The sequence below is a fragment of the Budorcas taxicolor genome, chromosome 17 (assembly GCF_023091745.1).
Source record: "Budorcas taxicolor isolate Tak-1 chromosome 17, Takin1.1, whole genome shotgun sequence".
Taxonomy (NCBI): Eukaryota; Metazoa; Chordata; class Mammalia; order Artiodactyla; family Bovidae; genus Budorcas; species Budorcas taxicolor.
In genome coordinates, this window is record NC_068926.1 from 71,431,202 (window position 1) to 71,458,433 (window position 27,232).

Genomic DNA, 27,232 nt, shown 5'->3' on the forward strand with positions numbered 1-27,232 from the left:
GCCTCCCCTCCCCGCAGCGCTCAGTAGCCCGCGGGCTCCCCGCCTTTCCTGGAGTCCGAGGCGGCCGCCCAGCCGCCGGCTGTGCGCACGACGGCCTGGACCACGGCGATGTAGGTGGACGTCTCCTCGATGGCGTGGTGCCGGGCCTTCAGGGCCTCGACCACCGCCTGCGGGCGGGAGGGGGCGCGGCCTCAGGGGGGACCCGGGCCGCCCGCGTGGGCTTCACACACCCCGGGGCCGCGGCTGCGGGCTGAGGGGCCAGGAAGGGCAGGCCAGGGGCCGCGGGGCCGGCCGGGTCTCATCCGCGCGGCTGGCCCGGGCCTCTCTGGACCGGGGGCGAGGAGACCCGGGCGGTGGGCGAGACGGGTTCGGTTCCCCCTCCCCCGCCCCGCCCCCACCGGGACCCCGTTCCCCCTCCCCCACCCCACCCGGTTCCCCCTCCCCCGCCCCGCCCCCACCGGGACTCGGCGCCCCTCCCCCGCCCCACCCGGTTCCCCCTCCCCCGCCCCACCCCCACCGGACCCGGTTCCCCCTCCCCCACCCCACCCGGTTCCCCCTCCCCCGCCCCGCCCCCACCGGGACTCGGCGCCCCTCCCCCGCCCCACCTGGTCGATGCCTTTCTCCAGCACCGTGGTGTTGGGCAGAAGCTGATTGTGAAGCCGGGGCTCCTCCACCGCCTGTTTGGCATCATAGCCGAACCACAGGCTGTTGATGATGGCCTGCGGGGTGTGGGGATGGGGTCAGCGCGGCCCAGTAGGCAAGGGGCTGGGCGCTCAGGCGAGGGGGGGTGGGGCTCGTACCAGCGCCGTGGACGTGGTGATCTGGGTGCCCCCGGAGGCGCCCACCACCATGCGGACCTGGCCGTCCTCACCCACGATGATCGCGGGGCACATGGACGAGAGCGGCTGTTTGCCTGCAGCAGTAGGGGGGCGGGGGACACAGCCCCAGGTCAGCGGCCGCGGGGACTCCAGCCCGCCCCCCGCCCAGGCCCTGCGCCCCGCACCTGGCGCGATGAAGTTGGCTGGCGAGGGGGGCACCCCAAACTGGTTGATGATGTTGGGGGAGCTGAAGTCATCCATCTCATCGTTGAACAGGATCCCGCTGACCCGTGACCGCACCTTGGAACCAAAGCTGCCGACCGGCAGGGTCAGAGGGGGGCCGGCCCGCCCCGTGCCCACCAACACACACTCCCCAGAAAGGCACTCTGCCAACGTGGAGCCCCTCACTTCTGAGACACGCGGGCAGCCCCTGGCCCACCCGGCCGCCCTGCAGCCCTACTAGAGGTTGATGGTGCTGGTGGCCGACACAGCGCTGCCGTCCTCTGAGACCACTGACAGGTGGGCGGTGCCCCCGCCGTCGGGCGTGTAGAACTCAGGCTCGTAGTAGGAGGCCAGGTGAGTGGTGCTGTCGGAGATCCGGGCGCGGAGCTGGGCGGCAAAGAACTCGGAGGTCATGTTGCGGACCACCTGCCGAGACCCCAGAGCTGCCCTGAGGAGGTGAAGGAGGCGAGGAGGGGCACAGGCTTGTGCGAGCGGTTCTCAGGAAGCCCCCGACCGTGGCTCCAACCACAACCCTCCTGTCTGAGTCTCACATGGCCCACCCGAACCCCCTCTCCCCAGCCTCTGTCTCTGTCGCTGCCCAGCAACTCTGAATGACTGTCTGCCCTCTGAACCCTGACTCTCGCTGCACCCAAGCATTCATTCACTCATTCACGGAGCTTGTAAGTTGTGTCCAGCACTGGGGGACCACCAGAAAACAGACACGCCTGTCCCCACCCTCACAGCAGGGAAGACAAAGGCAGGCAGGGATGTGCTAGAAAGAACAAGTACGGGGAGGGGAGGGAGCGAGAGGGATGGAAGGATGAGAGTGGTCAGGGAGGGCTTCTCGGAGGAGGTGACATCTGAAAAAAGCCACCTGACTGGTAATGCAAAGGGCCTGAGGCCGGCTTATGAGTGACACAGACAGTGACAGGAGTTAGGGAGAGAGGAGGCTGCAGATGCTGGCAGGGGCTGCTCCCACAGGACCTTGCTGCTGCTGCTGGTGAGTCACTTCAGTCGTGTCCCACTCTGTGCAACCCCATGGACGGCAGCCCACCAGGCTCCCCCATCCCTAGGATTCTCCAAGCAAGAGTACTGGAGTGGGTTGCCATTTCCTTCTCCAGTGCATGAAAGTGAAAAGTGAAAGTGAAGTCGCTCAGTCATGCCTGACTCTTCACGACCCCATCGACTGCAGCCCACCAGTCTCCCCTGTCCATGGGATTTTCCAGGCAAGAGTACTGGAGTGGGGTGCCATTGCCTTCTCCCCACAGGTCCTTACTGGCCCTAAAAGGCTTTAAAACCTCCCACACTTGGGGCGGAGAAATGACCAGCTGACGGGTGTTAACCCTCTGGCCCTGTGTTGGGGGCGGAACACCACCGGGAGGGGCCGTGAGCTTCGCCCGGGAGGCGCGCGGCACAGAAGGGGCGGCTGGGGACAGCGGGAGCCTGACTGGAGACGCGCGCTTGTCGGACCCTGAAGACCCTGTCCCGGGTGTGAGATGGGCCGCCCCTGACCTGTAGAGTTCCCTGGCAAGGCAAGGCCCTGGAGGCCGAGCAGAGGCCATGGGTTCTTGCAACATCCACGGATTAATTGGCTAATCCAAGGGGAGAACGTTAAGCTCAAATCTACTTCCAAGAGAGCAGCTGGACCAGGGACTGGGACATCCTACGAGCCACCTGCCCCGGGCCTTAAAATCCACACGACAGCAGCCCGGGGCGGGGTCCATCGAGGCTAAGAGATTGGAGGCGAGAAGGACGGGGCCCCGGGGCCTCAAGACGCAGGCGGGACCCTCGGGAAAAGGCAGAGCCAGGTGTCCTAACGGGAGAAGAAGCAGGCAGAGCAGAGGGAGCCGGAGGCGGGAGAGGGAGGAAACGTGCTGCGTGGCCACAGCCTTGGCCAGGAAGCAGCCGAGGGGAGGAGGCACTGGTGAAGGCGTGGGATGCCGCGGAGGGGCCGGCCGGAGGGGAGCGGAGGCTCGGAGCTCCGTCAGGGCCTGGAGAGGGTGGAGGGGGGAAGGGCTCGCAGGCAGGCGGACCAAGTAGGGGATGAGCGCCATGATGGGGATGGAGGCAGGGGTCCAGCCTGGACCCTGGGTGTGTGTGGGAGGGCACTTGGGGAGCAAGCGGGTTGGGCGGTGGGGATCTGGGAAGCTGGTGTGACCGGGAGCTTGTGTGGCCGGGGCCTCTGCCTGGATAGAACCTCGTCATCAGCCCTGTGGGCTGGGACGCCCCTGTGCGCTCCTGCCCCCCGCCACCCCCCCACCTCAGCGCTGATGGCTCCAGGGGCTTCCAGGCCAAGGACGCGGCTCGTGCTGAGGCCCCGAAGCCGGAGGGTGGTGGAGGAGGCAGGCACTAAGGACCGCCCCCAGCACCCCCACTCCCCCGGCGAGAGCGCCCTGGCGCAGAGGCCAGCACTCAGGGTCAGCAGTCCACCCCAGCACCCGGTGGCCCCGAGGCCAAAGTGGGCGGTGCAAACAGAGGAATGAAGCAGAGTGGGGCTGAGCCCCCTGCCCCCTTACCTCAGTCACATTGACAAACTTGGGGTCCCCAAGCAGGGTCCTCTTGGCATAGGCAAAGCGGAAGGCCTCCACGATGCGGTGGTAGGTCAGGCCCTTCTGCTCAGGCGTCTCCACGCTCGCCCGGGAGAAGTTGTACCCTGGTCGGGCAGAGCCACAGTGACCCCAGCGTCCCGGGTCCCCTTGGCCAGGACAACGGGGGCCCCGGGAGGCCTCCCTGAGTCACTCGGCTCACCCTGAGAAGGGGAACATTTACTGCCCAACGGCAGTGCCTGCTTGGGAGGCGGGGGAAGGAAGCAAAGGTACCCGTGTTGGGCAGCACACGCCAGCCACAGGGTTACCCAGGCCCCGGGGTGGCAGATGACCGCCCAGATCCACCGGGCGTGCCCCCTGGCCCAGGCCGCCCAGCCCGCAGCCCGGGGCATGGCTGACCTTTGAGGATGTTGATGATCAGCGCCAGCACGGGCCCGCTGAGCGGGGCACTGGGCACGTAGAGCTGGGCACCCCCGAGGCTGACGCTCAGCGGCTGCTCAACCAGCTCCGCCTGGTAGCTGTTCAGGTCCTCGGCCGTCACGATGCCCCCTGCAGCGGGGGGCCCAGGGATGGGACACACTTCTGGGGGACCGTCAAGAGGGGAGCCCCGTCCACCGTCCCCCCCACGCCCCCCCAACCATGCCACCTCCCCGGGGCCAGGCCCAGGCCAGCATCCTCCACCTGCTGCGCCTCTGGCCTCCAGATCTGACATCTGTCCTCTTGGGCGGCCAGAGGTCCCCTGTCTCCCATCAGCTTCCTCCTCCTCTGACTAGTGAATGGAGGGAGGCCCTTATTCTCCAGGGAAACTGGCTCCAGACAGATGAAGTGTTTGAAGTATTTTTAGGCTAATTTCCGGTGTCGGTGGTAAAGGTCAATAAGCTAATCGCCCTCCTCCCTGACACACACAGCTCAGGGAGGCAGGGGCAGGAAAGAGAGGCAACCGGGACTCCTAAACCCACCAGAACATGCCCATAAGATCCCTGCGTGCAGCACCCCCACACCCCTCTCAGCAAGCCCACCCTCCTTCCCTGTGATCCTCCTGGAGAATTAAAACCCCTCTATCCAAGCCTCAGACCGTTCTCTCTGCCTGCAAAGTCCAACGTCACCTGTGGCTCAGGTGCCACCTCCTCCAGGAAGTCCTCCGGGGTTTGCACCTTCGTGCTCTCCCCATTCCTCACTCCTGCCCACCCCTCAATGCCCCCAAGCCTGCCGCCCCGGGCTTCCTGTTCTAGACTGCAGGAATTCCCTCAGCTTTGACTCAACCAGGAGCCGTGGATCCATGCTGCAGACACAGTTGTGTCCCACTCCCCTGCCAGGCACTCCCCGAGGGCCCAGCGTCCAGGCAAGGCCCGAAGACCCCAGGCTCAGGGCTCCTGCTGCGGAGCTTCCGGCCGCAGGCCCCTGGCGTCGCCCACTCACCAGCCTCCTGGATGTCCTTGACAATCTGGGCCGTGAGGCTCCCGTTGTAGAAGGCCTGGGCGCCCTCCGAGGCCAGCGTTTCCAAGGTGTCGGCCAGCCGGGGCATGGTCACGCGGTCCCCCTCCCGCAGCACCTTCCCGTCGCGGCAAAACACCTCGCTGGAGCGGTGGGGGGGCTCTCATGAGGCAGGCGTGGGGGCGGGCTCAGCCATCCAGCCCCCACCCCACACAGGAGACCAGAGGACGGGGCACCCCTGCCCGCGGTGTGCAGCCCAGCTGGGTCAGGGCTCTGGCCCCGGGGTGGGCGCCCACGGCAGGGGGCCAGGCGTACCACAGCGCGGGGTGCCGCTCCACCGCCTCCCGCTGCCTCTCCAGGGCTCCCGCCAAGGCCTTGCCCACCGGGAAGCCCTGGCGGGCCAGCTCGATGCTGGGCTGGAAGAGGCGCGCCCAGGGCAGCCGCCCGTGCCGCCGGTGCGCCAGCTCGTAGCCGCGGAGCTCGCCCGGAACCGCCACCGACAGCCCGCCTGCGAAAGGAGAGGCACCCGCTGGTGGTCCACACGTCCTGAGTGGGACTCAGAGGCTTAGGAAGGAAATGCAAGCTTGCGGCTGTGCCTGGTAAAGGGTAAAGAATCCGCCTGCAGGGCAGGAGACCTGAATTCGATCCCTGGATTGGGAAGACCCCCCTGGAGAAGGAAATGGCAACCCACTCCGGTATTCTTGCCTGGAGAATCCCATGGACAGAGGAGCCTGGCGGGCTGCAGTCCATGGGGTCTCAAAGAGTCAGACACGACTGAGCGACTGACACAGTTGACCTGGCAGACAGCAATGAGACTCTGCTCGGGGTGTCTGCTGAGGGCACGGAGGGGCACGTGCGGGGGTCCCGCTGTCCCCCAGGCCTACACGTCTGTCTCCACAGCGGCCCCGTGTCTGAAAACCTGGTCCAGGCGCACGGCTGTGCAGCGAGAGCGGACGGAAGCCGGACCTCACCACCCCTCAGTCTGAGCCTCCTGGGTCACGAGCCCCTTCACCCTGTACGATTCAAGGGTTCCCCTGGAACCCACCAAGGCCCCCAGTCGAAGCCGCAGACCACCCGCAAGGCTGGGCTGGTGCCAAAGCAAGGGCCCCTCTCCCTCTCTTCTGCCGTCCCGGATCCCTGCGCCGCACCCTCTCTGGGCCTCAGTTTCCCCGTATGACCATGAAGGGGTTTGGCTCCCAGCTCCGTCCTTTGAGGAGCCAGGAAGCCACTGGAGACACAGCCGCGGACCCCAGCTCCCCGCCAGGCCCCACCGCCCGCCGGCGTGCCCTAGGGCCCGGCTCTGACACAGAGAGCCTCAACACAGCCCCGGCTCGCAGGCGCCTTCCTGCTTTCACCCGAGATGCGGGCCGGGGGAGCGTGTTTCGGCCACTCTCGAGCGGCCTCGCCCACCCTGAAGTCAGGCACGAGGTTCCAAGAGCCAGGCTGTTACCACGTCACCTCCTGGAAGGTCTGCCAGCCAGCAGGCGTCCATCCCCTTCAGCACGTGCGGGCCTGACCTCAGGCGCGTGAGGCCCTGGGCCGCCCTCTCGGCAGGGAGCCGGGCCCCTTTCTCATCTCACCGTGCCCGACGCCCTCTCCCCGGGTTGCTTCTCTATCTCCCGGCCCCTCCTCTGTCCGCCCCCTGCACACCAGGCGCCTGGTCCAGACTGTGTGTACACACGAGGTCGTGCCCGACTCTGAGGACCCCATGGACTGCAGCCCGCTGCCAGGCTTCTCCGTCCATGGGAATCTCCAGGCAAGAACACGGAGAGGGTTGCCATTTTCTCCTCCAAGGGATCTTCAGTCCCGACCCCAGGATTGAACCCAGGTCTCTCGCACCTCCGGCCTTGGCAGGCGGATTCTTTACCACTGAGCCGCATTACGTGCTGACAGCCCCCAGGCTGAACTCTTGAGGCTGCTCCCCGATGGCCAGATCTGAGGGTCAAAAAAGGCATCTCAAGGGGGACTCACTGGGAGCCTTGCTGGCCTCCATGAGGGCCACCTGTCCTCCCCGGGACCCCCGGATATGTGTCACAGCAGACCCACGGCTCCGCCCTCCGAGTGTGCTGGGCACCAGCCCTCAGCATCCCTGCCCATCGCGGGACTTCCCGACAGGCCACCTGACTGGCAGCCTGAGGGGTCCCGTCGGAAAAGAGCCAGATCCCCCCCAGTGCCCTCCGACGCAGGGAACACCCATCCCTCCTTCAGACACAAGGCCGGGTCTTCACAATGACCCACCACGGGGTCCAACCTGACCCTGCGTCCTCCTGCTCCCCCCAGATGCCCACCCCCCACCCCAGCCCCAGCCTCCGGGTCTTTGCACCGGGTAAGCCCACGTGCCCTCTCGCCCTGCCCGCGTCCGCCCTCCAGGCCGCGCAGTGGCGCTGGGCACACCCGTGCCATCTCCCCTCTGCTCCTCCTGGACGGTGCCCTTCACCTGCTACCTTTGTTTCTACTGGCTGGGGAACAGCCCCAACGCCCGACAAGCCCGAGTCAAACACATGAATCTCAAGAATGCAAAATGCCAAGTCTGTAAGATTCTTGCAGTCTCATACCCTGAATGACTTCATCACTACACCTGGTGAGCTTCCCAGCCGGTGAAAATTCACAGACTGTGTCTTGGAGAGAAAGAGAATTCCAAAAGGGCTGCTCTGGAGCCCTCTCAGTCCCCCAGGGGCAGAGCCTGCAGGAGGCGGTCAGACCCACAGGGCCTTTAATCTCCATCCCTCCTCCCTCCAGCCTTGTCTTGCAGTCCACCGGGGTCCTTGCAGGGCGAACCCTGGAGCTGAAGGGCAGGTTAGTAAAGAAACTCCGCCCTGTAATCTAGACAGCTAACCCCACAGGTGAACAATGAGTGACTTGGATGCTCTTTAAAAACACAACAGGTGCGTTCAAACTCAGCTTTCCCATCATCCAGCTGGGTGATTGTGTGTGTGTGGGTGTGGGTGACTGTGTGGGTGTGGGTGACTGTGTGTGTGTGTGTGTGTGTGACTGTGTGTGTGTGTGCGCACGCTCAGTCGTGTCTGACTCTGTGACCCCGTGGTCTGTAGCCCCCCAGGCCCTTCTGTCCCTGGGATTCTCCAGGCAAGAATACTGGAGTGGGTTGCCATGCCCTTCTCCAGGGGGTCTTCCCAACCCAGGGATTGAACCTGGGTCTCCCACACTGTGGGCAGATTCTTTACCACTGAGCCACCTGGGACGCTGTGTGTGGCCTCGGTCGGCCTACATGGCCTCTCTGGGTGGGCCTCCGCGTCCCCGGCTGTACGATGGGAATCCGCACCGAGCTCCCCCGCCAAGTGTGCAGGGAGGGCTGAAGGGGCTCGCCGTGGGTGCAAAGGACAGCAGGGCGCTGGCCTGACCCATACGCGCTGCCGCAACAGGGGGCGTTCCGCTTCTCTAGCTCCCTGTGGCCCAGGAGGGGCCTGAGCAGAAACGCCCTTCACTCTGTGATAACGAGCTTGATCCCCCACGGTGGGGGTGCTGTGGGCCCTGGGAAGGGATGGGAGGGCCACCCCCAGCCGCAGACAGCTCGTTCTGGCCCCACATCCGCCCTGAGCCCGCTCTCACCTTCCTCCGACTGCTCCGAGCTGTTGAACATGCCGGCGGAGGCCAGCCGCGGGGCCACCTCGCGGGCGTTGATGACCTCAGCCTTCCCTGGAAGGACCGGGCGGGTGGGCGGGCTGCATGGCCCCCGGCTCCTCCCCATCCCTGGAGCCCACCCCACAGGGCACTCACGCGTGGTGCTGTTGTAGATGGTGAGGAACAGGCCGCCCCCGATGCCCATGCTGTGGGCATTCAGGAGCCCCATGCACAGCAGGGCCGCGATGGCTGCGTCCACCGCCGAGCCGCCGTCTCGCAGCGTGTCCCTGCCGGTGGCACGGGCGGGGGTGAGCGGCTCGGAGGGGCCACCCCTCCCCAGGGTGGACCGAGAGGAGCCCACAGGTTTTATTTTTTAACGCAAAAAATTTGCCGTATTTGAAAACCAACAGGCTTTTCACGCCAACAGATGAACATGGCTTTGATGATTGGAAAAGAATGAAAACCTGTTCCTTTTTTTATTATTAACATCTTTTTCCCATGTGAGGCCTGACTTCTGTATACGTGAGCTGTGGGCCTACAAAGAGCTGGGAGACCCCCACACCCTGCCCTCGGCTCCAGGGTCCCCTTCGCCCCTGACCGGAGGCTGCCGGGAAGGCCCACGGACAGGAGGGGCAGCCCTGGGTGCTCGAACACGGCTCGCTCAGGTAGCCCGATGACCAGGGCCGGTGGGGCTGGGGATTGAGCCCCAGAGGGGCGAGGGTGGAGCCTCAGAGGGGCGAGGGTGACGCCCCAGGGCACTGACGGGGGCGGTCCCCCGGGCCCGGGGCCCCACTCACCTGCCGATCTCTGAGCAGCGCTTGGCGTCCGCGGCCACTGCGGCCCTGGGGTACACGTGGCTATGCTGCTTGGAGGCCTCGGGCAGCCAGATGCAGAGCCCAATGATGAGGAGGACCAAGACCACGGCCGCCAAAGCCAGCAGCATGGACCGCTTCTTCATGTTCTGCAGGCGCCAGGCGCGGGGGTGGCAGGTCAGGGGACCGACCGCCGACCGGACCCCGGGGCACAGCCTCGGCCCCCAGGGCACGGCACACAGTCCGGCCTCAGGAGGACAGGCCAGGCCTCCTTCCCGTCTTTGCTCTGGCCATGCCCTCTCTCAGCAGCTCCTGACCCACCTCTGCCCCCTAAATCCTCCTGCTTAGCCTCGGGACCCCCTCTGGCAGGGACCCTTCCTGGGAGGGGAGCCTCCCGGACCTGCCTGGCCCCTTATGGTGGTCGAGCCCTCACAGTGGCCTTCAGGTCACCCTAGGAGGGACAGGCCTGGCCTGACTCCTTCCCGACACTGTCCTTGGGGCCCCAGGTGACCGGCCGCAGAGTGTGGGGCCCAGCTTCCGGTGCGCTCAAAGCCAGAGGGGGGCACCCATGTCTCCCGACTGCCGCGGGGCCGGAGCCTACCTTCCTCAGCGGGTGGGCGGCCCAAGCCTCCCAGGGAGGGGGCCACAGAGACAGTGTGGGCTGGACCGGCTGCAGAAATAGCTGGGGCCTCCTTCACGCTCCGCGGGAGCCCGTGACTACAGAACCTGCTCCAGGGAGGCTTCCAGAGCACACAGCCTGCTTGTCCTCCTGCAAACGGAGAGGGTGTCTCTGAAGCTCAGGGGGCTCTGTGAGGAGTCTGTGTGTCTCCAAGAGGAAGCTGTCAGCCGCTCCCAGGTTGGTGTGTATTCCACCCCCAGGGCCTTTCTCCCAGGCATGGGGTGGGTGTGTGTGTGCCTGTGTGCGTCTGTGTGTCTCCCAGGCATGGGGTGTGTGTATATGTGTGTGTGTGTGTGTCCGTGTGCGTCTGTGTGTCTCCCAGGCATGGGGAGGGTGTGTGTGTGCCTGTGTGCGCCTGTGTGTCTCCCAGGCATGGGGTGGGTGGGTGTGTGCCTGTGTGCGTCTGTGTGTCTCCCAGGCATGGGGGGTGTGTGTGTGTGCCTGTGTGCGTCTATCTCCCAGGCATGGGGGTGTGTGTGTGTGTGCCTGTGTGTGCCTGAGTGTCTCCCAGGCATGGGGTGGGTGGGTGTCTGTGCCTGTGTGCGTCTGTGTGTCTCCCAGGCATGGGGTGGGTGGGTGTGTGTCTGTGTGTCAGTCACAGGGAGCTGGCATGTGACCCACGGGTGAGGGCCAGCCTGCATCTCACCTGCGTGCGGTCTTGGGAAAGTCACTGGCCGTCTGTCCAGTGCAATGAGAGATGAAGTGGGTTGTAAAGTGTGAACGTGTAAGCTGCCCAGCCGTGTCTGACTCTCTGCAACCCCACAGACTGCAGCCCGCCAGGCTTCTCTGTCCATGGGTTTCTCCAGGCGAGGGTGCTTTGGAGCGGGTTGCCATTTTCCTCCTCCCGGGGGCCTTCCGCACCCAGGGGTGAGCCCTGCGCTCCTGCGCAGCAGGCAGATGCTGTGCCCTTGAGCCAGGTGTCAAGCGTTAGCTAAGTACTGGCTTCGCTGGGGGGATGCCGGAGGCCCGTGGGCGGGAGGGGAGCCGGTCGTCCTCACCTCACCCTGACACCGTGGGCTTCTCTGGAGACTTCCTGCCAGGCTGGACTGGGACAGCCTTTAACCATGGGGTCCCAGTGGCAAGGACGGCAGGTGAGGGCTGTGTGACCCAACGGGTCAGAGGGGGAAGGCCCCCTCTCCCAAACTCAGGTCCCCCATGAAGGGCGATGTTCTGCTGGAAAACCCCGGGCCGGGACTCCTCTGCCTCGCCCTATCCCTACTCAGAGGGGCCCACCCTGGGATGGTTCCGTGCCCTCTGCCCTCCACCCTCCGCAGGGCCGGAGAGCCCTCAGGGCATGTCCTGGGCCCCAGGCCTGTTCACGCTGGGCACCTCGAGGGCATGCTGGGCATTTCTCCTGGGCTTGGGACCCTCAGCTGAGACCCTGGTCCTACTCTGCGTCCTCTCCCCACCCAGGCCCCGGGGAGAAGCCAGCCAAGGCCCCCTGAGGTCCGCACTCTGGCCTCGCCTCTGTGCACCTTTCTACCAAGGGCCCAAGGGGGCTCCCCACAGGGCCAGGGGGTACCTGTGAGGCTCAGCCTTCCGGGGAATGGGGAAGCGGTGGGCCGCAGTGACCGGCGCCCTCTCCCTGGGCGGGAGGCCTGGCCCAGCCCCCACAGGAAGCCCGGAGGAAGACACCCTGCTGAGGGACTGGCTTTGGTCTCCCATCCCCGCCCCCCACATTTTTGGACTGGCCAAAACCACATCCAAGCCCCGCCCCCGCCACCAGGCTGGCTCTCACCCAAATCCGTGTCAGGAGGGGAAACTGAGGCCAGAGCAGGGGTGCTGGGCCTCCAGCAGCGGAGCTGCTGCTCCTCCTGGGCTCCTCCTGACCCTGGTCGGCTTACCCGAGGCCTAGGGGGCCACGGGGGCTGCACGATACCCCCAACTGCCTCCCAAAAGACGGCGGTGGGCTGGGGCATTGGCCGGGGAGGAAGAGGCCAACTTGTCTGCCTGGGAAAGTCTCTCCAGGTACAGGCCGGGCCCCCCACCCCAAGAGCCACCCGGAGCCATGCCCGTGGGCCCTGCAGAGCTCCTCAGGGGCCCCAGAGCTGGGCAGGGAGCTGGGGGCTGGGAGCTGGGGTGGGTCCTGCTCCACGCCGCTGCAGGCCAAGGCCACCCGTGATCAGGTGGGCTCCCCCACGAGGAGCAGAGGGGCTGAGGAACCCTCACCTAGTCTCGAGGAGGGCACAGGGGGCCAGAGGCCCTCCCGGGGGCGTGGAGTCCTATCCCAAGGCCACAGCCCCGGAGCCCAGAATGAAGGTCGTCTCCGGGACGGACTGAGCCCCACTGGGACCATTGTCGAAAGCCTCCCTGACCCTTACCAGCCAGCTTCCTGACCCCCAGTGATGCAAAAATGCCCACCCAGTTCTCACCCTATAGCACCCTAACCAATCACCTAATGCCACCCTTCCTGCAGGAATTTTCTTTGTCTTAAGGCTATAAAAATTTTCTACTCACCCATGGAAAGCATCAGTTCTCAGTGGGCTGTCAGGAGGTCAGATGCCCCCTCCCCCCACCAGGATAAAGCCATCAGAGTTTCAGTCTTTCAACCGAAACTCCAAGATAAGAACAGCAGGACAAGTAAGGGAGGAGGCTGGGCCCTGCATGGATCGCAGAGTTCTTGTCCCTGACCACACATGCACAGAAGAGGCTCCTTGGAGGCCGACGGGGAGTCATGTCAAGGGGTGCTCTACCCACAGCCCTCCTCAGTAGAATCCCTTTTGGCCGGGAGACTCATGCGCACACACGGCAGGGTCCTGAGATACACCAAACACGTGAGGCAGGCAAATCACAAGGACTGGCTAGAGGGGAACGGAAAGAAACGCCCCATAAAGTGATCTGAACTGCCACGTGGACGTGGCCCGGGTCTCTCCCTCCGAGTCCGCTGCGCGCCTGTGCACACGCACTGCGCTCTTTGCCTAGTAACCGCTTTCCGTGCTTCACTGCTTTCCATCTTGGTGGAAATTCTTTCCAGCAAAGCTGAAGGGCCAGCGCTCTTGTCGCTGACCACTGGTCTAGCGGCTGGGACCTGGTGGTCTCAGCACTGCGAATGGGCCCGGCCTCTGCTTGGGAAGCCAGGTCCTGCTCCACGCCGCTGCAGGCCGAGGCCACCCGTGACCAGGCCCTCTCACTAGGGCAGCGCAGGAGACCCAAGTTCAGCCCCTGGCTCGGGACGACCCCCTGGAGGAGGGCATGGCGAGCCGCACCAGTGCTCTCGCCTGGAGAATCCCCATGGACAGAGGAGCCTGGCGGGCCACAGCCCACGGGGCCACAAGGAGTGGCAGCTAACATTTCCACTATCTCTGCTGCTTATTCTCCCAAAGCTCACTGCTTTCTGAAACGCTCTGTGTCTGGAAATGCTCTCCCAAGCCGCGCTCAGACTGTGATGGGGCACTTTGAATCCCTGGGGGGAGTGGGCAGTCCCCGAAGACAGCACGTGGCAGGGAGGGCGGCCAGAGGCTGTGTCCGGTCTGGTCCCGACCTGTCACGGCGGCCCGGGGACTCCGCCCATCACCAGGCGGCTAAAGTTCACGCAGCCCTGGGAGGGCCCTGGAGGTGGCAGGTGCTGTCAGCGGTGACCCCTGGGTGGTGGCAGCAGGTGAGGGGTGTGGCTCCAATGGGGAAGAAGCGGAGCTTGACAGAGGCAAGGCAATCCTTGTCCCAGAGGATGGTGTCTGTGAGCCTCTCCGCGAGCCCCAGGGTGGGTCTCCCGCCGGCCCGCCTTGTCCTGGCTCAGAGTGTCTGAACGCCAGGCCCAGAGATCGTTCCTGAGGCTGTGCAGCAGGGCCGGGGTGGCACCACCTCCCTTCTGCTTCACGCCTAGAAGCTTCCACCATCTGTCCAATAATGGTAGCGTTCCAGGCCCGAGGAACCAGCTGCCCAGCCTGGAAAGGCAGGGTCCAGAGAGGGCAAGAGCGGGTCCAAGGCCACACAGACCAGCAGGGCACACACACCTGGCCACCCCGTACCTGCCCCAAGGGGCTGTGTGTCCTGGACATGAGGGAGTGGAGTCAGGAGCAGCTCCAGATTCGCCCTGGGGGACTTGGACATTGCCCCACCTCGCCTTGGCCTTCATCTGCCAAGGGTGAGGATCAGCCGCTTCCCAAGTCAGGCCTTCCTCTCCTGGTGCCCGGCTCGCTGTATCTAGGCTGCCCCAAAGCCTCCAGCCCCACACCTGCATTATCTAATCTGCAAAAAGCCCACAAGGCCACGCCAGCTGATGGAAGGAGACGCAGAGGCGGAGCAGACACTGCCGCCCCTGGGGCCTCACAGCCGAAACACACCACTGCCCTTGGGCGGGCTCCACGTGGGACCTCGAGCTCTCCACTCCCGCGAGCTCCCCACTCCTGCGAGCTCTCCACCACAACCCCAGGCTGGGGGTGCCCCGACCTCTCTTTCCCTGGATGTCATCCTGTCCCCTGCAGACCAGGGTGACTGAGAAGATGGGACGAGGCAGGACCCAGGGACTGAGGCTCAAGACCCGTCCCCAAGGGCTGGACGCCGGCCAGCAACACCGGGGCACTTGGTCCTGCCTGAGCGGCTGCATGACCGGACCATTGGCAGGGAGGCTTCTGTGGTGGGAAACCACAGGGCTCTGCCCCACCTGCCTGAGCTTGCTCAATGGTTTCCTTCCTGCCTGGGGTAGCAGGGAGGTCAGAAAAAGGCCTGAATGGACAGAGAAGGACCCAGACCCTACAGGTGACCCCAGCAGGAAGACCCTGGGCTGGGACCAGCTGGAGGGCCTGCCATGGGGCCCAGGAGAAGCCGAGCAGCGGCTGCAGGTTCTCAGGAAGGATGAGTGTGACGGCGTCCCACAGGCCGAGTCAACAGAGGCAAGACGTTCGGAACAATAAAGCCCGTCCTCCCACGTCGAGTGTGTCACACTCCGTCCCGGATGGCCCCCCACCTCCACTCCAGGGGGGTCTGGGGGCAGGGGGTCTGGGCTGGAGGTCCCCGCCATACCCTAGGGCTCCTGTGCTAGGCACAGAAGGTGGTGAGCTCCCTGCCCCCAGGAGTATGCAAGTCTCACCCATCCAGAGATGCTGAGTCTGCCACGCACCGCCTGCTCCCAATGAATGCACGTGTGCGCACACACGCGTGCGCACGCACACACTTACGCCCATGAGGAACCTGGGCTGAGCGAGCAGGTTCCATGACACACAGTGAGGGTGTGAAGAGATGTGGCGTGCCGACGGCCCGGGGTTTCTCTGCTAATCCTCCCGCCAGGATCAGAGGGGTGAAACTGGGCTGAGCCCCAGAGCCATTCAGAGGCCGGCCGGAAGCCGAGGCTCAGGCAGGGGTGACTCGGGCCCGCAGGTACGTGGACGGGCAGGTAGGCACCCCGGCACCCCACTTACCACCTGGTGGGCAGTGAAGAGCCGCGTCCCCCGGGTCCAAGAGCACAGCCCTGGGCAGGAAGCTCAGCACCACACCCGGACCGGAGCTGGGGTCCGTGCCCCCTGCTGCCCACCCTGGTGGGACAGGGTCAAGAATTAGAAACGGCTCCTTCTCCTGAGACCCGATGACCCCACTTTCGGCCGGAAGCCTGTCCAAGTGGCTGTCGGAGCCTGTGAGGACCACAAGGGGGTGGGCGCCCCCTGGGGCTGCGCAGTCACCCCCCTGCACCACCAGCCTGCCCCTCCGCCCCCCAGAGCCCAAGCGGGGCAGATGTGGTCTGAGGGCACGGCACCCAGCCCCCAGCACCGCCCGCCTCCACTCCAGACCCCCCAGCGACCTCCCCACGAGCCCAGACTCCCCCACCCTTCCAGGCCTCAGTTTCTCCACACTGGGCCCCCCCTCCCTCTCAGTCCGAGAAGCCCACTCCCCCGGCCTCCTCCACCCACCCCACACCCGTGGCCAGGTCAGCCGGGAAGCCTGGTCAGCGGGCCTCAGACCACTTACCAGACAACAAACAGGAGGCTCCCAGGCCAGACCCAGTCAGGCCAAGGGCCTCAGGCTCTGCCCCTCGCTCGACCTCCCTGCGCGACCCCTCTGCGTGACCCGGCCGCACCAGCCCCGCCCCCATCACCCTGAAGGGCTGCCCACTCCCATTACACAGGCGCATAAACTGAGGCTCAGAGAGGAGGAGCGACCTGTTGAGAGCACAGCCGGGACAGAACAGAGCTGGGGCTGGGACCCAGCGCTCCAGATGCCCCGGAAAAGGCCCCAGGTCTGGGCTGCCCTCTCCCATGCCCCCCGGCAGCTCAGAGAGGGTGAGCAGCGGCTTCGGGGTCACACAGCGCCAGGGCACAGCCAGACCCCCGCCCTGCCCCAGCTCACCTGGCTGCAAGGCTGGTCCTCCGTCCGCTCCAGCACTAGGCACAGAGCTCAGTCCCTGCCGGCTCCTCCCCTCCTCCCCCTGCGCCCGCCTCACCGCCGCGGGCCGGAGTGGGGGAGGCTTTAAAGGCACAGGCACTCTTCCAGGTAGGGCGAGGAGCGGCCCTGGGTCCTGCCCCAGGGGGCCGTGTGACCCGGACAGTGGCCAGCCTCTTCCAGCCCAGTGGGTCTCCAGTCCAGGGTAAAAGGACCTGAGTTCTGAGGGCCTCTGTGGAGCTGAATGAGACCGGGCTCCGGGCAGGGGCAGGTCAGGCAATGGGTCTCTCCTGGCCCCTTAGGATATCCGGGGGGCAGCCCCCACTTGTGGCCGCGGGATGCCCTCTCCCCCAGCCCCAGGGCCGCAGGCATCCACAGGCTGTCACTCAAAGGACCCTCGTCACGGGGACAGAAGGGAGTTACATGACCCGGGGAGTCTTTCCTCAGCCCCCCAACTTTCTGGCGTCGCAAGCAGGCGGGTTGATGGACGACGGGGCGCTCTGCTCATGCCCCTGCCCAACGGGATGGGGTGGGGTGCTTGCCCCCACAAGGCTGGCAGGTGCGGGCCTGCCCGAGCCTCTGAGGCCCACGCGCTGCATGCAGCCTGCAGCTACGCACCCATCGTTCATTCGCTCCCTCGCTCTCCCCTCTGGCCCCTGCCGTTTCTTCTCTCCAGGAGCCCCCAGCTGGACCCAAGATGGGGTGGTGCGGTCAGCCGTGGAGGGGGAGCCCAGGACCCTGAGGGGGGCCCCACGCTGTCGCGGGGGGAGGTGTCTGGCACCTGGGATTGGACTGGGGAGGCCAGCCTGGCAGAGGGGCCACTGGAGCCCAGAGGCCAGGCCCTGGGGGGGCATCTCTGGAGCAGGGAGGCCACAAGAGAGACCTTTGACCTTCCTGACCCTTCCAGAGCCCTGAGGCATCAGAGCTGGAACAGGAAGGTGCTGAGCTCAGACCCTGAAGGCCAGGCCAGCGCGTCTGGACTTTGAGAGCCCGGGGAAGCTGGTGAATGTGTCACTGGGCTGGTAACCCATTAACCCTGGCTCACTCATTAAAGGGCTTCTCCGATAGCTCAGCTGGTAAAGAAAGAATCTGCCTGCAATGGGGGAGACCTGGGTTCGATCCCGGGGTTGGGAAGATGCCCTGGAGAAGGGAAAGGCTCCCCGTCTGGCCTGGAGAACTCCGTGGACTGTGTAGCCCACGACTCAGTGACTTTCAGCTTCACTCATGAAGACCCTGGTGGGCAACCACGAATCCCGTCGCCACCCCGGGAGCTGGGCGGAGGGTGGGGCTGAGAGCTGGGCTCTGCGTCCTCGCTCCCAGAGGAGCTGCCTGGGTGTAGCCAGCCTCCAGCCAGGGGCAGCTGCCCAGGCAGCCTCGGGCCCCGCCCCACCCTCCTGGAGCCTTTCATCTGCTAAAGATCCGGGAGAGCCTGCAGGGCCTGGCCAGACAGAAGACTAAGGCCCTGGGGAGCAGGGGCGGGGGCGGCACCCGGCCCATCCCAACACCACCCTGGGAGGGCGGGCGAGCAGGATGCTCCTGGCCCAGGAAACCGCAGCCTAAGAGGAAAAAGGACTTGCCCAAAGCTACCTGGCAGGACAGCAACCTAGGAAACAGAGAAGGCCCTGAACACACTTCCTTCCCCCTGGGGCGCCCCACCCACCCCTGGCTGTCAGGCCCTGGGGAGTGGCTGGGCCTGAACCCCTGGAAGTGCCGGTGAGCCTGTGCCCTAGATGGGCCCCACCCGGCAGAGACAGCTTCCTGGGAGTTCCTGGCGGCCCAGTGGTCAGGACCCCGGGCTTTCATGGTTGGGGTTCAACCCCCGGCCAGGGAGCTGAGATCCCGCAAGGAGGGTGAAGTGGCCAGAAAGAAAACGAAAAAGGAGAAGCAGCATCCTGTAACGCCATCGCAGCGAGAGAGCCGGGTGGGGGCCCAGACGCAAGGCGCACCGCACCCAGCCTCTGGAACTTGCGGGAGCCAGGAAGCATGATGTCATCGGGGACATTTTGTGTACCCTGGGGTCTGCACCAAGGAGGCCCTTGGTCAGCTGGCTGAACACAAGTCCATCTTCACCAGCTTGAGGGTCACACAGACCCAAATGTTTGGCCTCTGCGCTTCCATCTCCATCACCCCAGAAAGTTTGGCTTGCATACCTGCCCTGACAGGGAACTCACTACCTCTCAGGACAGAGAGATGGTGGGTCGCTGCATGCTCTTCCCAACATCAAGCCCCAGTTGTCTGCTTCCTGGTGCACCTTCTGCACCCGCGTCAGGTGGGCCTGGCCTAACACCCTGCCCACTGTCCGATGCCCCCCACCCTATGGCTGCTCGGCCACTGCCTCTCAGAGCCACAAAGGCCACACCGAAGGGATGGGAGGAGATCCCGGGCTTGGCACAGGGGCTGGTGTGGCCCGCTGGTGGCGGGAGGGGAGCTCTGGCCAACTGCAGACAGGGGCGGGGCCCTGCTGCCCCCAGACACCTGCCAGCAGCCTTGCAGGGGCTTCCCACCTCAGCACCCGCCTTCGGTGTGAGGACAGAGACTGGCGCTAGGCCAGGTGCATGGGCCTCCGGGGCAATCGGCTCGTTAACAACCGGGAGCTTCGGGCTGCAGAGCCCGCGTGGCACCTGGCAGACCAGGTCCAATTCCCAACCTCAGAGGCGGTTTGGCAGGACGACCAAGGGCACGGGCTCCATGTGCAGGGCCCAGGTTCACGTTCAACCCCAGGCTTGACGGCCCAGAGTCTCCTCTCCTTCCTTGCCCTCTGTTTTCTGTCTGGAGAGCATGGATCCTTCAAATAGTTGCTGGGCAGATGTGCTGAGGCCGGCCGCCCCCGGGGCCTGTAGCCGCCGCCCCCTGCCTGCCCACGGCTCCCTGCACAGGTAGCATTTATCGCACCACCTCGTAATTATCCGAGAGTCTGGGAGCTCCAGGGGGCGGGGGAGGAAGGCGGTGTCCCGTCCGCACCCCAGCCCCCAACCCTGACCTGGGTGCGTCTCCAGGTGGGGGGCGGGTGCGATGCCCAAGCCTCCTGTCCACGGCTACGACCCTGCACGGGGCTACGTGGACATGGGGTTTCACCGATGCGCTCACCTCTGTGCTCACCTCTGTGCACGGCCGGCTCGGCATGCCTGGGCTTCTGGAAGCTCTCTCCCCGCCCCCTTCCTCAGCCTCTCTTTGGCCCCCTTCACGTCTCAGCCCTGGACACAGTTCCTCTCTCTAGCTGCGTCCTGCTGAAACACCCTGTCGGCTGATGCTTCAACCAACAAGCCTGAACCTGAGCTAAGCGGCGACCCTCCCCAGACCTTCACTGGCCGTGGTAGGCAGAGACCCACCCTGGGGAGGGGCCTGGGCGTCTTCACTGCCCTGTCCAGCAGTGCCAAGCCCTCCCCCGCTCCGCTGCCCCCGGCCACACCTGACCCCAGCCCGCCCCACCCCCTGGAGCCTCCCCTTCTCATTCATGTGGCGGGAGCCCCACGAGATCCCCAGGCTCCCCTCTCCACCCCCCTGCAGCCCCAGCACTCAGATCACTTCCCTCCCCGACTAAGACACCCTTCAGAGGTGCACACTGCCCTCCAGGTCAGTGCCCATGGCCGGGCCGGACCCTCCTCCGAGCGGTTCACCCGCTGCCTGGACTCGTCTTCCCTCAGGCCCGACCTCAACACTGCCTCCTCCTCTTGGAAGCACTCCCTTGCCTCCTGGTTGGGGGCTGCCCCAGCTCCCACAGGGCCCCGGGACCCTCATCACAGCTCCCCACCTCTGCTCTCCCACCGGCCTCCTGCATCTCTGTCTCGGGGGCGCCCACGGGGCCCAGTGATCGTGGCTAAATGGACGTGATGGCTGTCACGTGGCCGGGAGGCTTGGGCACAGGGCCACAGAAGCGTGGTTAGAGCCCCAGGCGCTCAGCACTGACCCATGAATGCGCGCTGGACGCCTTCCCTGCTGCGTCTAAGCCTCCGCCTTTGCCAGGCGGGCATCGTATTTTCCCCATTTTCCAGAAGAGGAAATGGTTTTGCAGAAGCTGCTACAGTGGGTTGAACAATCTCCCCCAGATCCTCATCTACCTGGGGGCTCTGAATGGGACCCTGTCTGGAAAGGAGGTCTTTGCAGAAGTCATCAATAATGGGGAGGTTATCCTGGGTGGGGGCGGGCTCCTAAGTCAGTAAGCAGTGTCCCCGTAAGAAGGGAGTCATGCGGCTTCCCTGGCGGCTCAGCGGGTAGAGAATCTGCCTGCGATGCACAGAAGATGCGGGTTCGATCCCTGGGTCGGGAAGATCCCCTGGAGGACGGCACGGCCACCCACTTCAGTATTCTTCCCAGAAGCATCCCATGGACTGAGGAGCCTGGGACATTACAGTCCACGGGTTGCAGAGTCAGACGTGACTGAGTGACTAAGGGCGCACACGCCAACGCAGGAGACGGGGGTCCCAGGCCCGATCCGGGAGGGCCCCACACACCAGGAAGCAGCTGAGCTCTGCAGCCAGAGACGCCACCGCCACGAGAAGCCTGTGCGCCATAGCTCGAGAGGAGCCCCGCTCTCTGCACCTAGAGAAAGCGCACGTGCGGCCCACGCCGCCTAACTAAAGAGCCGGGCCCTGGCACTAAAGAGCGGGGGACACACAGACACGCGGAAGGCGCCCTTGGGACCAGGGAGGCGGAGACTGGAGGGAAGCCACTGCAAGGCCAGGCCGGTGAGGACGCTGGCCACTGCCCGAAGCTGGCGGCAGGCAGAGAGAGAGGCTTCTGAAGCATCTTAGAGGGCACAGCCCTGCCAGCGCCTCGGTTGGTTTCTGACTTCTGGCCTCCAGAACTGGGAGAGGATACGCTCCTGTCGTTTTAAACTATCACCAAGTTTGTGGTTCACGTGTTATGAAACCCACAGAAAACTCAGCGCTGCATGTTTCTGGACCCCCAGAAGGGCAGGTCCAGGGGTTTGGAGCCGGGGCCTGAGGCCACCCCGACCCTGCAGGAAGCTCCCAACCCGCCCCTTGGAGCAGCTCCAGGGGAAATGGTCTCCGCAGAGTGTCCATCTGCTTCCTGCTTCCCCATCCTAGTGAGTGCTCCCTTGTCTCTCTGCGGTGGCTGCCGGGAGGCTCCGTGGCTCCTGGCTGCTTGCTGAGGTGCCCGGGCTGGGCTTCCTCCTCCTGGGCTTGGACATACACACTGGGTGGGTAGAGAAGAGGCCCAAAGGTGGGACACATCCAGCACAGGGCCAGCCCCAGCCCTCCCCCCACCTGCTGGGTCATCCGGACCCTGGTTCCCTGTCATGGCAGCTGGGCCACCAGCTGTCGGGGCTCCTGGTCTCCTGGCAGGTCCCACTCGGGGCCCAGGACGTCCTCAGCATCCTCACCCACCCGCCTGACTCTCCAGCTCCTCCACCTCCCGGCCTGCTGGCTCCTGGGGGCGGCAGGGCCGCCCGAGAGACTGGGTGCTGTGCTCACCCCTGCCCGACTTCCCGGGACCCCATGGACTGGAGCCCTCCAGGCTCCTCTGACCAGGGGATTTCAGGCAAGAAGATGGGGGTGGGGCATCGTTTCCTCCTCCAGGGGAGCTTCCCCACCCAGGGGCCGAGCCCGAGCCACCCAAGGCTTCTGCACTGGCCGGCAGCCTCTTTACCACTAGCGCCAGCTGGGGAGCCGGAGACACTGGATACAAGTTTCTGAACCTCGACCTCAGCCCTGGGGGCTTGGAGGGCAACACCACAGCTCCCGCCCCATCCCACGGGGTCTCCCCAAACACAGCTCAGCTGCCCAGGGCAACTCCACGCATAGGGAGCTGCAGGCTTTAGTTTAGCACATACGGGAGCCGGCCCTTGGGGCACGCTGCCCCCACCCGAGGGCACAGCTCTGCCTCTGGGGCCTCTGTCCAACGCAGACTGGGACAGTCAACCTGGCCGCCCCCACGGGAGGCCGGGGGAGGCCTGTCCAGGGATCCGAGCCCAGATGCCACCCCCCTTTCCTGGAAAACACCCTCCAGGAATCTCTCAGCCAAGGACACAGAGGGTGGGGCGGGGATGAGACTCAGGGCTGAGGAGCAGTTCTCCACTTCCCACGGGAGTCCGAGCTCTGGGCGTAACCCCTCACCCCACCATGGTCTGGCCACCCCTTCACGACATCCAGGCTTGGCCCTCCCCTGCCCACCCCACCCGCCGACTCCACGCCCCCTCCTGGGCCTTCTCACTCTCCGGGGGGATGGGGTCCAGGCCTGGCTCAGCCTCTGGAAGGATGTGGTCAGGACCTGGGAGGCATCCCAGCTCTGGCTCCGGTCCTGGGATGGGGCACAGCGTGGAGTGTGTGGGTTACCGGGCCTCCGGCTCTGGGAAGGGGTCTGCAAGGCCCCTGGGGCTGCGGGGCCACTGCTGAAGGCCCTAGCCTGGGCCTCCACCACGTCACTTCAGTGTGCCGTCAACTTGGCCCCGGAGGAGGGCAGGCCGGCCGTCCTGCAGGTTTGCCAAGGAGGAAACCTGTGGTGCCAAGGTGGCCTGGGGACAAAGCCGGCTACAGAGCTGTGGGGGGAGGGCGTCTGGGTACAGCCGTCCGACAGCAGGAAAGAAGGGGCCAGGAGAGGCACGAGCCCAGCGCAGGTGGCGGAACGGCGGCTGGGGGGCCGGCCCCGGGACCGTCCTCTCAGACCTACTCCTGCGGCGGGGGTGGGGGGGGGCATGGCGGGGGGGCATGGGGGAGTGGTGCTTAACCCTGCAGAAGGGGCCGAAGTCTGCCTTCCCTCACCGTGGGCCCTTCCTCCCCCATCACTGTCCCTGGGCACCCCTCCCAGGCTGGACACACACCCTCCCTGCTGTGGGACTCTGGGCTCTGGAGCCAAATTCCCCTGCGCTGGGATCTGAAGGAGCTGGGGGGGGAGCTACAAGGGGGAGCGGCCCCCAAGGAAGACCCCTCCAGCGAGCCCCCCCTGGAGTAGCAAGGCACCAACCCCCCCCCCCCCCCACCCTGCACACAGACTTCCCCCACTTCTGCCTGGGAGGAAGGCTGAAGGCAGGCAGGTGCTGCCAGCTTGCTGCCAGCCTGCCCAAAGCTGGGGTGAGATGGTTAACCAGCACCCCCAAGGCCCCTGGCTCGCCCAGCTCTGCTGCCAGCCAAGGAGGGAGGGAGGGAGGGAGGGTAAATATTTGTCAAGGCAAGGAGAGTCCGCAAAGGGTGAAAAAGTCGGGTACTACAACTGCGCTGCGGCGGAGGGCTGGGGGGAGGTTCTGAGAACCGGTACCGGCACCGCCTGAAGCCGCCCCCCAACCCCGCCCTGACCCCCCAGTCCAGTCTCCACCCTTTCGTCGCCAAAACGACCGATCCCCGGTCAGCCCGGGGTGCCCGAGGCTTTGGAGGCGCCCAGCGCCACCTCCCCTCCGGTGACTCCAGTCCCTGGCGACACAGCTCGAGCCAAGACGAGCGCGGGCCGACGGCCTCCTCCAGCGACACCCCCAAGCCGAGCGTGGGGTCTCCGGGAACCCCGCAGGGGCCCCCCTCTTTCCGCGCCCCGCTCCAGCCGGGCCAGGGCGCGCAGCCTCGGATCGCGCGCCCCGCACGCGGCGCATCCCCGGGCAGGAGCGGGGCCGGGGCGGAGCCGGGGCGGGGCGCCGGGCCGGAGGCCTTCCGACTGCTCTGCCCCCGCCGCGCGGCGGCCATGGGGGCGCGGCTAGGCCGGCGGGCCGGGCCCGACGCGCGCTCGGAGGCCGGGGCGGCGGCGGGGTGCGGGCCCGCGCCTTAGGAGCGCCCGGTGCGCGGGCCCCGCGAGATCCAGTCCACGATCCGCGAGTGGCGGCCCGAGCGCGCCCGTCAGCTGCGGCGCCTCCTGCGCCAGGCGAGAGAAGGAGCGGGCCGGCGGGCGCTGGAGGCCGGGGAGGGGCCGGGAGGCAGTGCGGAGCGGGGGCGCGCGCGCCGGGCGGTTCCCAGGGGAGGGGACGATGGGGGTCTCGTCTGGGCCGCAGGGCGAGGCGGGGACGGAGGGCAGTGGGCTACAGCTGCGCAGGGGCTCCCTGGACAGTCCGCGCGTTTCAGGGGTTTGAGGTCGGCTGTGGCTCGTAGCCTGGAGCTAGGCGCCTGCCTTCAGACCCTGCCAAGGAGGCCGGCTGGGGGGGCCAGTGGTCTTGTCCCTAGGGGCAATGGGGAGACGGGAGGCCCGGCCCTGGATCCTGCAGCCAGGACCTGGGGGGGCCAAGCTGCCGCCCGGCTGGTCAGCAGGTGCAGCAGCCTCACCCTAGCAGCCCAGACAAGGCCCAGCCTCCTCGCGGGCAGCGCCCCTGGCCACTAAGGACACACGGCTGGCACCCGCTGTGCCTCATAGCATTGGGTCAGGGTGGGCGGGGCCCTGGTTCCACAGACGCCAGCCCCCAGCCCCGGGCCCCCAGCAGTCACCACCAAGCAAGCCGCTGCCCTCTCTGCCGAGTCCCGGTGCCCCGCCGCAGCCCACCGCCCCGTGTGCTGAGATCGGCCTGGTCTGCAGGTAGACATGCTCGGGAAGACGGAGGCTTGGAGAAGAGCTGCAAGCCTAGGGCCGCAGAGCAAATCGGGGGCCAGCCAAGGCTGCACCCTGCCCCTCTGGGCTCCGCAGGCTGGGGGCTGGGGCTGGCCCTTTCAGGGGAGCTGTCCGCATCTGCAGAAAGCAGGCTGGGGTCCCTGGGACCCTGTCTGGGCCAGCCCCGGCTTCTCCTGAACCCTCCCTAGCTGGCATCTCCCACTTGAACCATGTGTGAAGTGCAAATAGGCCAGCATGAATCAGCCAGGGCCCCAGATCTCCGTCTGGCAAGGAGCTCAAGACACACTGGCTGGGCATTTCAGCTAGGTGTCTGGGGGTCCGCCCTGTCCCACAGCCAACAGGGTCTCTGCAGTTACGGCCCTCGGGCGCTGGGGCCTGGCTTCCCGTGCCCTCCTGGGCTTTACGCAGAGAGCACATTACTCTCTGGCTTGTGGTGGGCAGAGGCGCCTGAGGTCTGGAGGCCCATCCTGGTTGTGCCTGTCGCGTCCTGTAAACGGGCCCCCTAAAAGACAGCACGCCAGGCGCAAGGGGAGAAGAGGAGGAGGAGGGCAGGGGGTGGAGGGCGGGAAGGACAGGGCAGGCCGGGGACCTGATGGGGGATGTGCGTGAGGCTGGACAGGGGGGCTGGTGGGCAGGGGAGGCCGTGGAGGCCAGAGTCTGAGGCTTGCAGGCTGTCTCTGCCACCCCACAGCCAGCCGTGAGCACGTTTGATCTCCACCGAGGGGGTCAAGCCCAGGGGTGCCGTGGAGCAGGCTCTGGCTGGGAGGGACGGGAGGCCAGGGTCCCCCGGAGGAGGCTGTTGGGGCCGAGGCCTGGGGCTGCTCGAGCAGTGGGCGGGCTGGGCAAGGGGCTGAGGGCGCAGGTGGGGTGGTCCCTGCGCTCTGCAGCGGGCCTGGGAAGACGGGGCTGGCGGCATTCTCTCGAGTGGGAGAGCAGGAGTGGGGACCACCCGGTCTGAGCGGAGTGCACCCCAACAGGAAGGGTCTGGACTGCAGCCACAGCGCAGAACTGCGGCCTAGGTGGGTAGAGGTGGGGGGGCCCGAAGGGAATGCTGGAGGGCACGGGCACTGGGGGGTCATCAGAGGAGCCCCCCAAAGACAAGCCCAATCTCAGAAGAACCGTGGGGGTCTCAGGACATTTTCACCTCCAGGGAACCAGTCTAAGGGTTTCCAGACCCACAAATCACCTCCCTGAGGCCCCCGACGCACTGACTCTTTGTTCACGTAGACTCCACCTGTCCTGCACAGCTGCCCATCGCTGCTGGGTGTCGGGGGAGGGGGGAAGGGGCTCTGCAGGAACGCCACCTTCCTCAGCCTGCCCACGGCCTGCTTGGGCCCCAGGCCCGGGACCTGCAGTGCCCCAAGACGGTGAGGCCCGCGCCCCGGGCCGGGCAGCGTGGTGGATGGGGTCCCCCGGCCTGCTGCACGCCTGGCCTCAGGAGGGTCAGCGTCCCTCTCTGGGACCCTGTGCCAGCGTCGTGTGCAAGGCTGGCCTGCAGCTGCAGCCCAAGGGAACCCTGCTGACCCAGCCCCGGGGTGTCGCCTGTCGTCTGGACCCGTTTCCTGAGCCGTGGGCCCGGCCCTGGGACTCAGGCAGGGGGTCGCGTGGGGAGCCTTCAGGATCCAGAACACTCTAACAGATCCACTGAGTCCCAGGGCTGGGAGAGAGCCGGTCCACACGTTCCCCCTGGGGACAGAAGCCCACCGCCTCCCCGAGCAGTGCACAACGGGAGATCCCTCCTCCTGCTGGGCTGGCCCCTGCCACCTGCAGCCCACCCCTTGGGCCCACTGGATGTCCCGCCGTGAGGCTGGAAGGGGCCTTGCTCCCGACACAGCCTGCGGCCCCCTGTCACAGTGAGCCCTGGCCTGAGACAGGGGCGCCCTCCCCCGGGCCCAGCCGGCTCTGAGCCGCCACGTCCAGGTGCAGCGGTCGCCACAGGCACCCCGAGACTGGCCTGGAGCCGTTGCGGGGACCCTGGGCTTGCTGCCACTGTGCACGCACGCTGCTCACAGAGCCTGGATGAAAGAATGTGCTGGGTGGCGGAGTGGGCTCGGTGCCGGCTCTGCGGAAAGCAGGCCGCCCCACATCCTGCCCAGCTGGGCCTCTGCGAGGGCCCGCTTAGGAGCGAGAGAGAGAGGGGGCCAGGATGGGGGCGGGGGGCGCCGTCAAACAGCCACCCTCCCCCGGCGGCCCAGACCCAGTCCACGGGCGCCGGCCCACTGGACGGGGAGAGGGGGGAGGGCGTGCTGACCTGGCTGGCTCCTGTTTCCCGGGGCGGCGTGGGGGCAGCGGGGCTCCCTGGAGGGGCCTGGTCCCAGGGGGCGCCGAGGGTGCGCGGGGAGCCGGCGG

General features: G+C 66.3%; 1 protein-coding gene across 1 annotated transcript; it reads right to left on the reverse strand.

Annotated features, from left to right (window-relative positions):
* Positions 1 to 20: 20 nt before the first annotated feature.
* On the reverse strand, positions 21 to 27,179 carry LOC128062391 (glutathione hydrolase 1 proenzyme). The gene is made up of 15 exons (XM_052654849.1): positions 27,135 to 27,179; positions 15,448 to 15,561; positions 10,013 to 10,180; positions 9,397 to 9,560; positions 8,756 to 8,886; positions 8,588 to 8,674; positions 5,336 to 5,528; positions 5,006 to 5,163; positions 3,986 to 4,135; positions 3,557 to 3,693; positions 1,279 to 1,466; positions 1,004 to 1,131; positions 801 to 913; positions 606 to 719; positions 21 to 167 (listed from the first exon to the last, which is right to left on the reverse strand). Exons 4-15 carry the CDS (start codon positions 9,555 to 9,557, stop codon positions 21 to 23), a joined length of 1,707 nt encoding a protein of 568 aa, XP_052510809.1. The 5' UTR covers positions 9,558 to 9,560; positions 10,013 to 10,180; positions 15,448 to 15,561; positions 27,135 to 27,179.
* Positions 27,180 to 27,232: the final 53 nt, after the last annotated feature.

What these genes read in the sequence shown, in the direction of transcription:
- LOC128062391 (XM_052654849.1), bottom strand. Translation starts at nt 9,557, where the DNA reads ATGAAGAAGCGGTCCATGCTGCTGGCTTTGGCGGCCGTGGTCTTGGTC. An exon ending in CATCTACAACAGCACCACGC is followed by an intron (nt 8,675 to 8,755) that starts GTGAGTGCCCTG and finishes CGGTCCTTCCAG; the next exon opens with GGAAGGCTGAGGTCATCAAC. An exon ending in GATCATCAACATCCTCAAAG is followed by an intron (nt 3,694 to 3,985) that starts GTCAGCCATGCC and finishes CTGCCCGACCAG; the next exon opens with GGTACAACTTCTCCCGGGCG.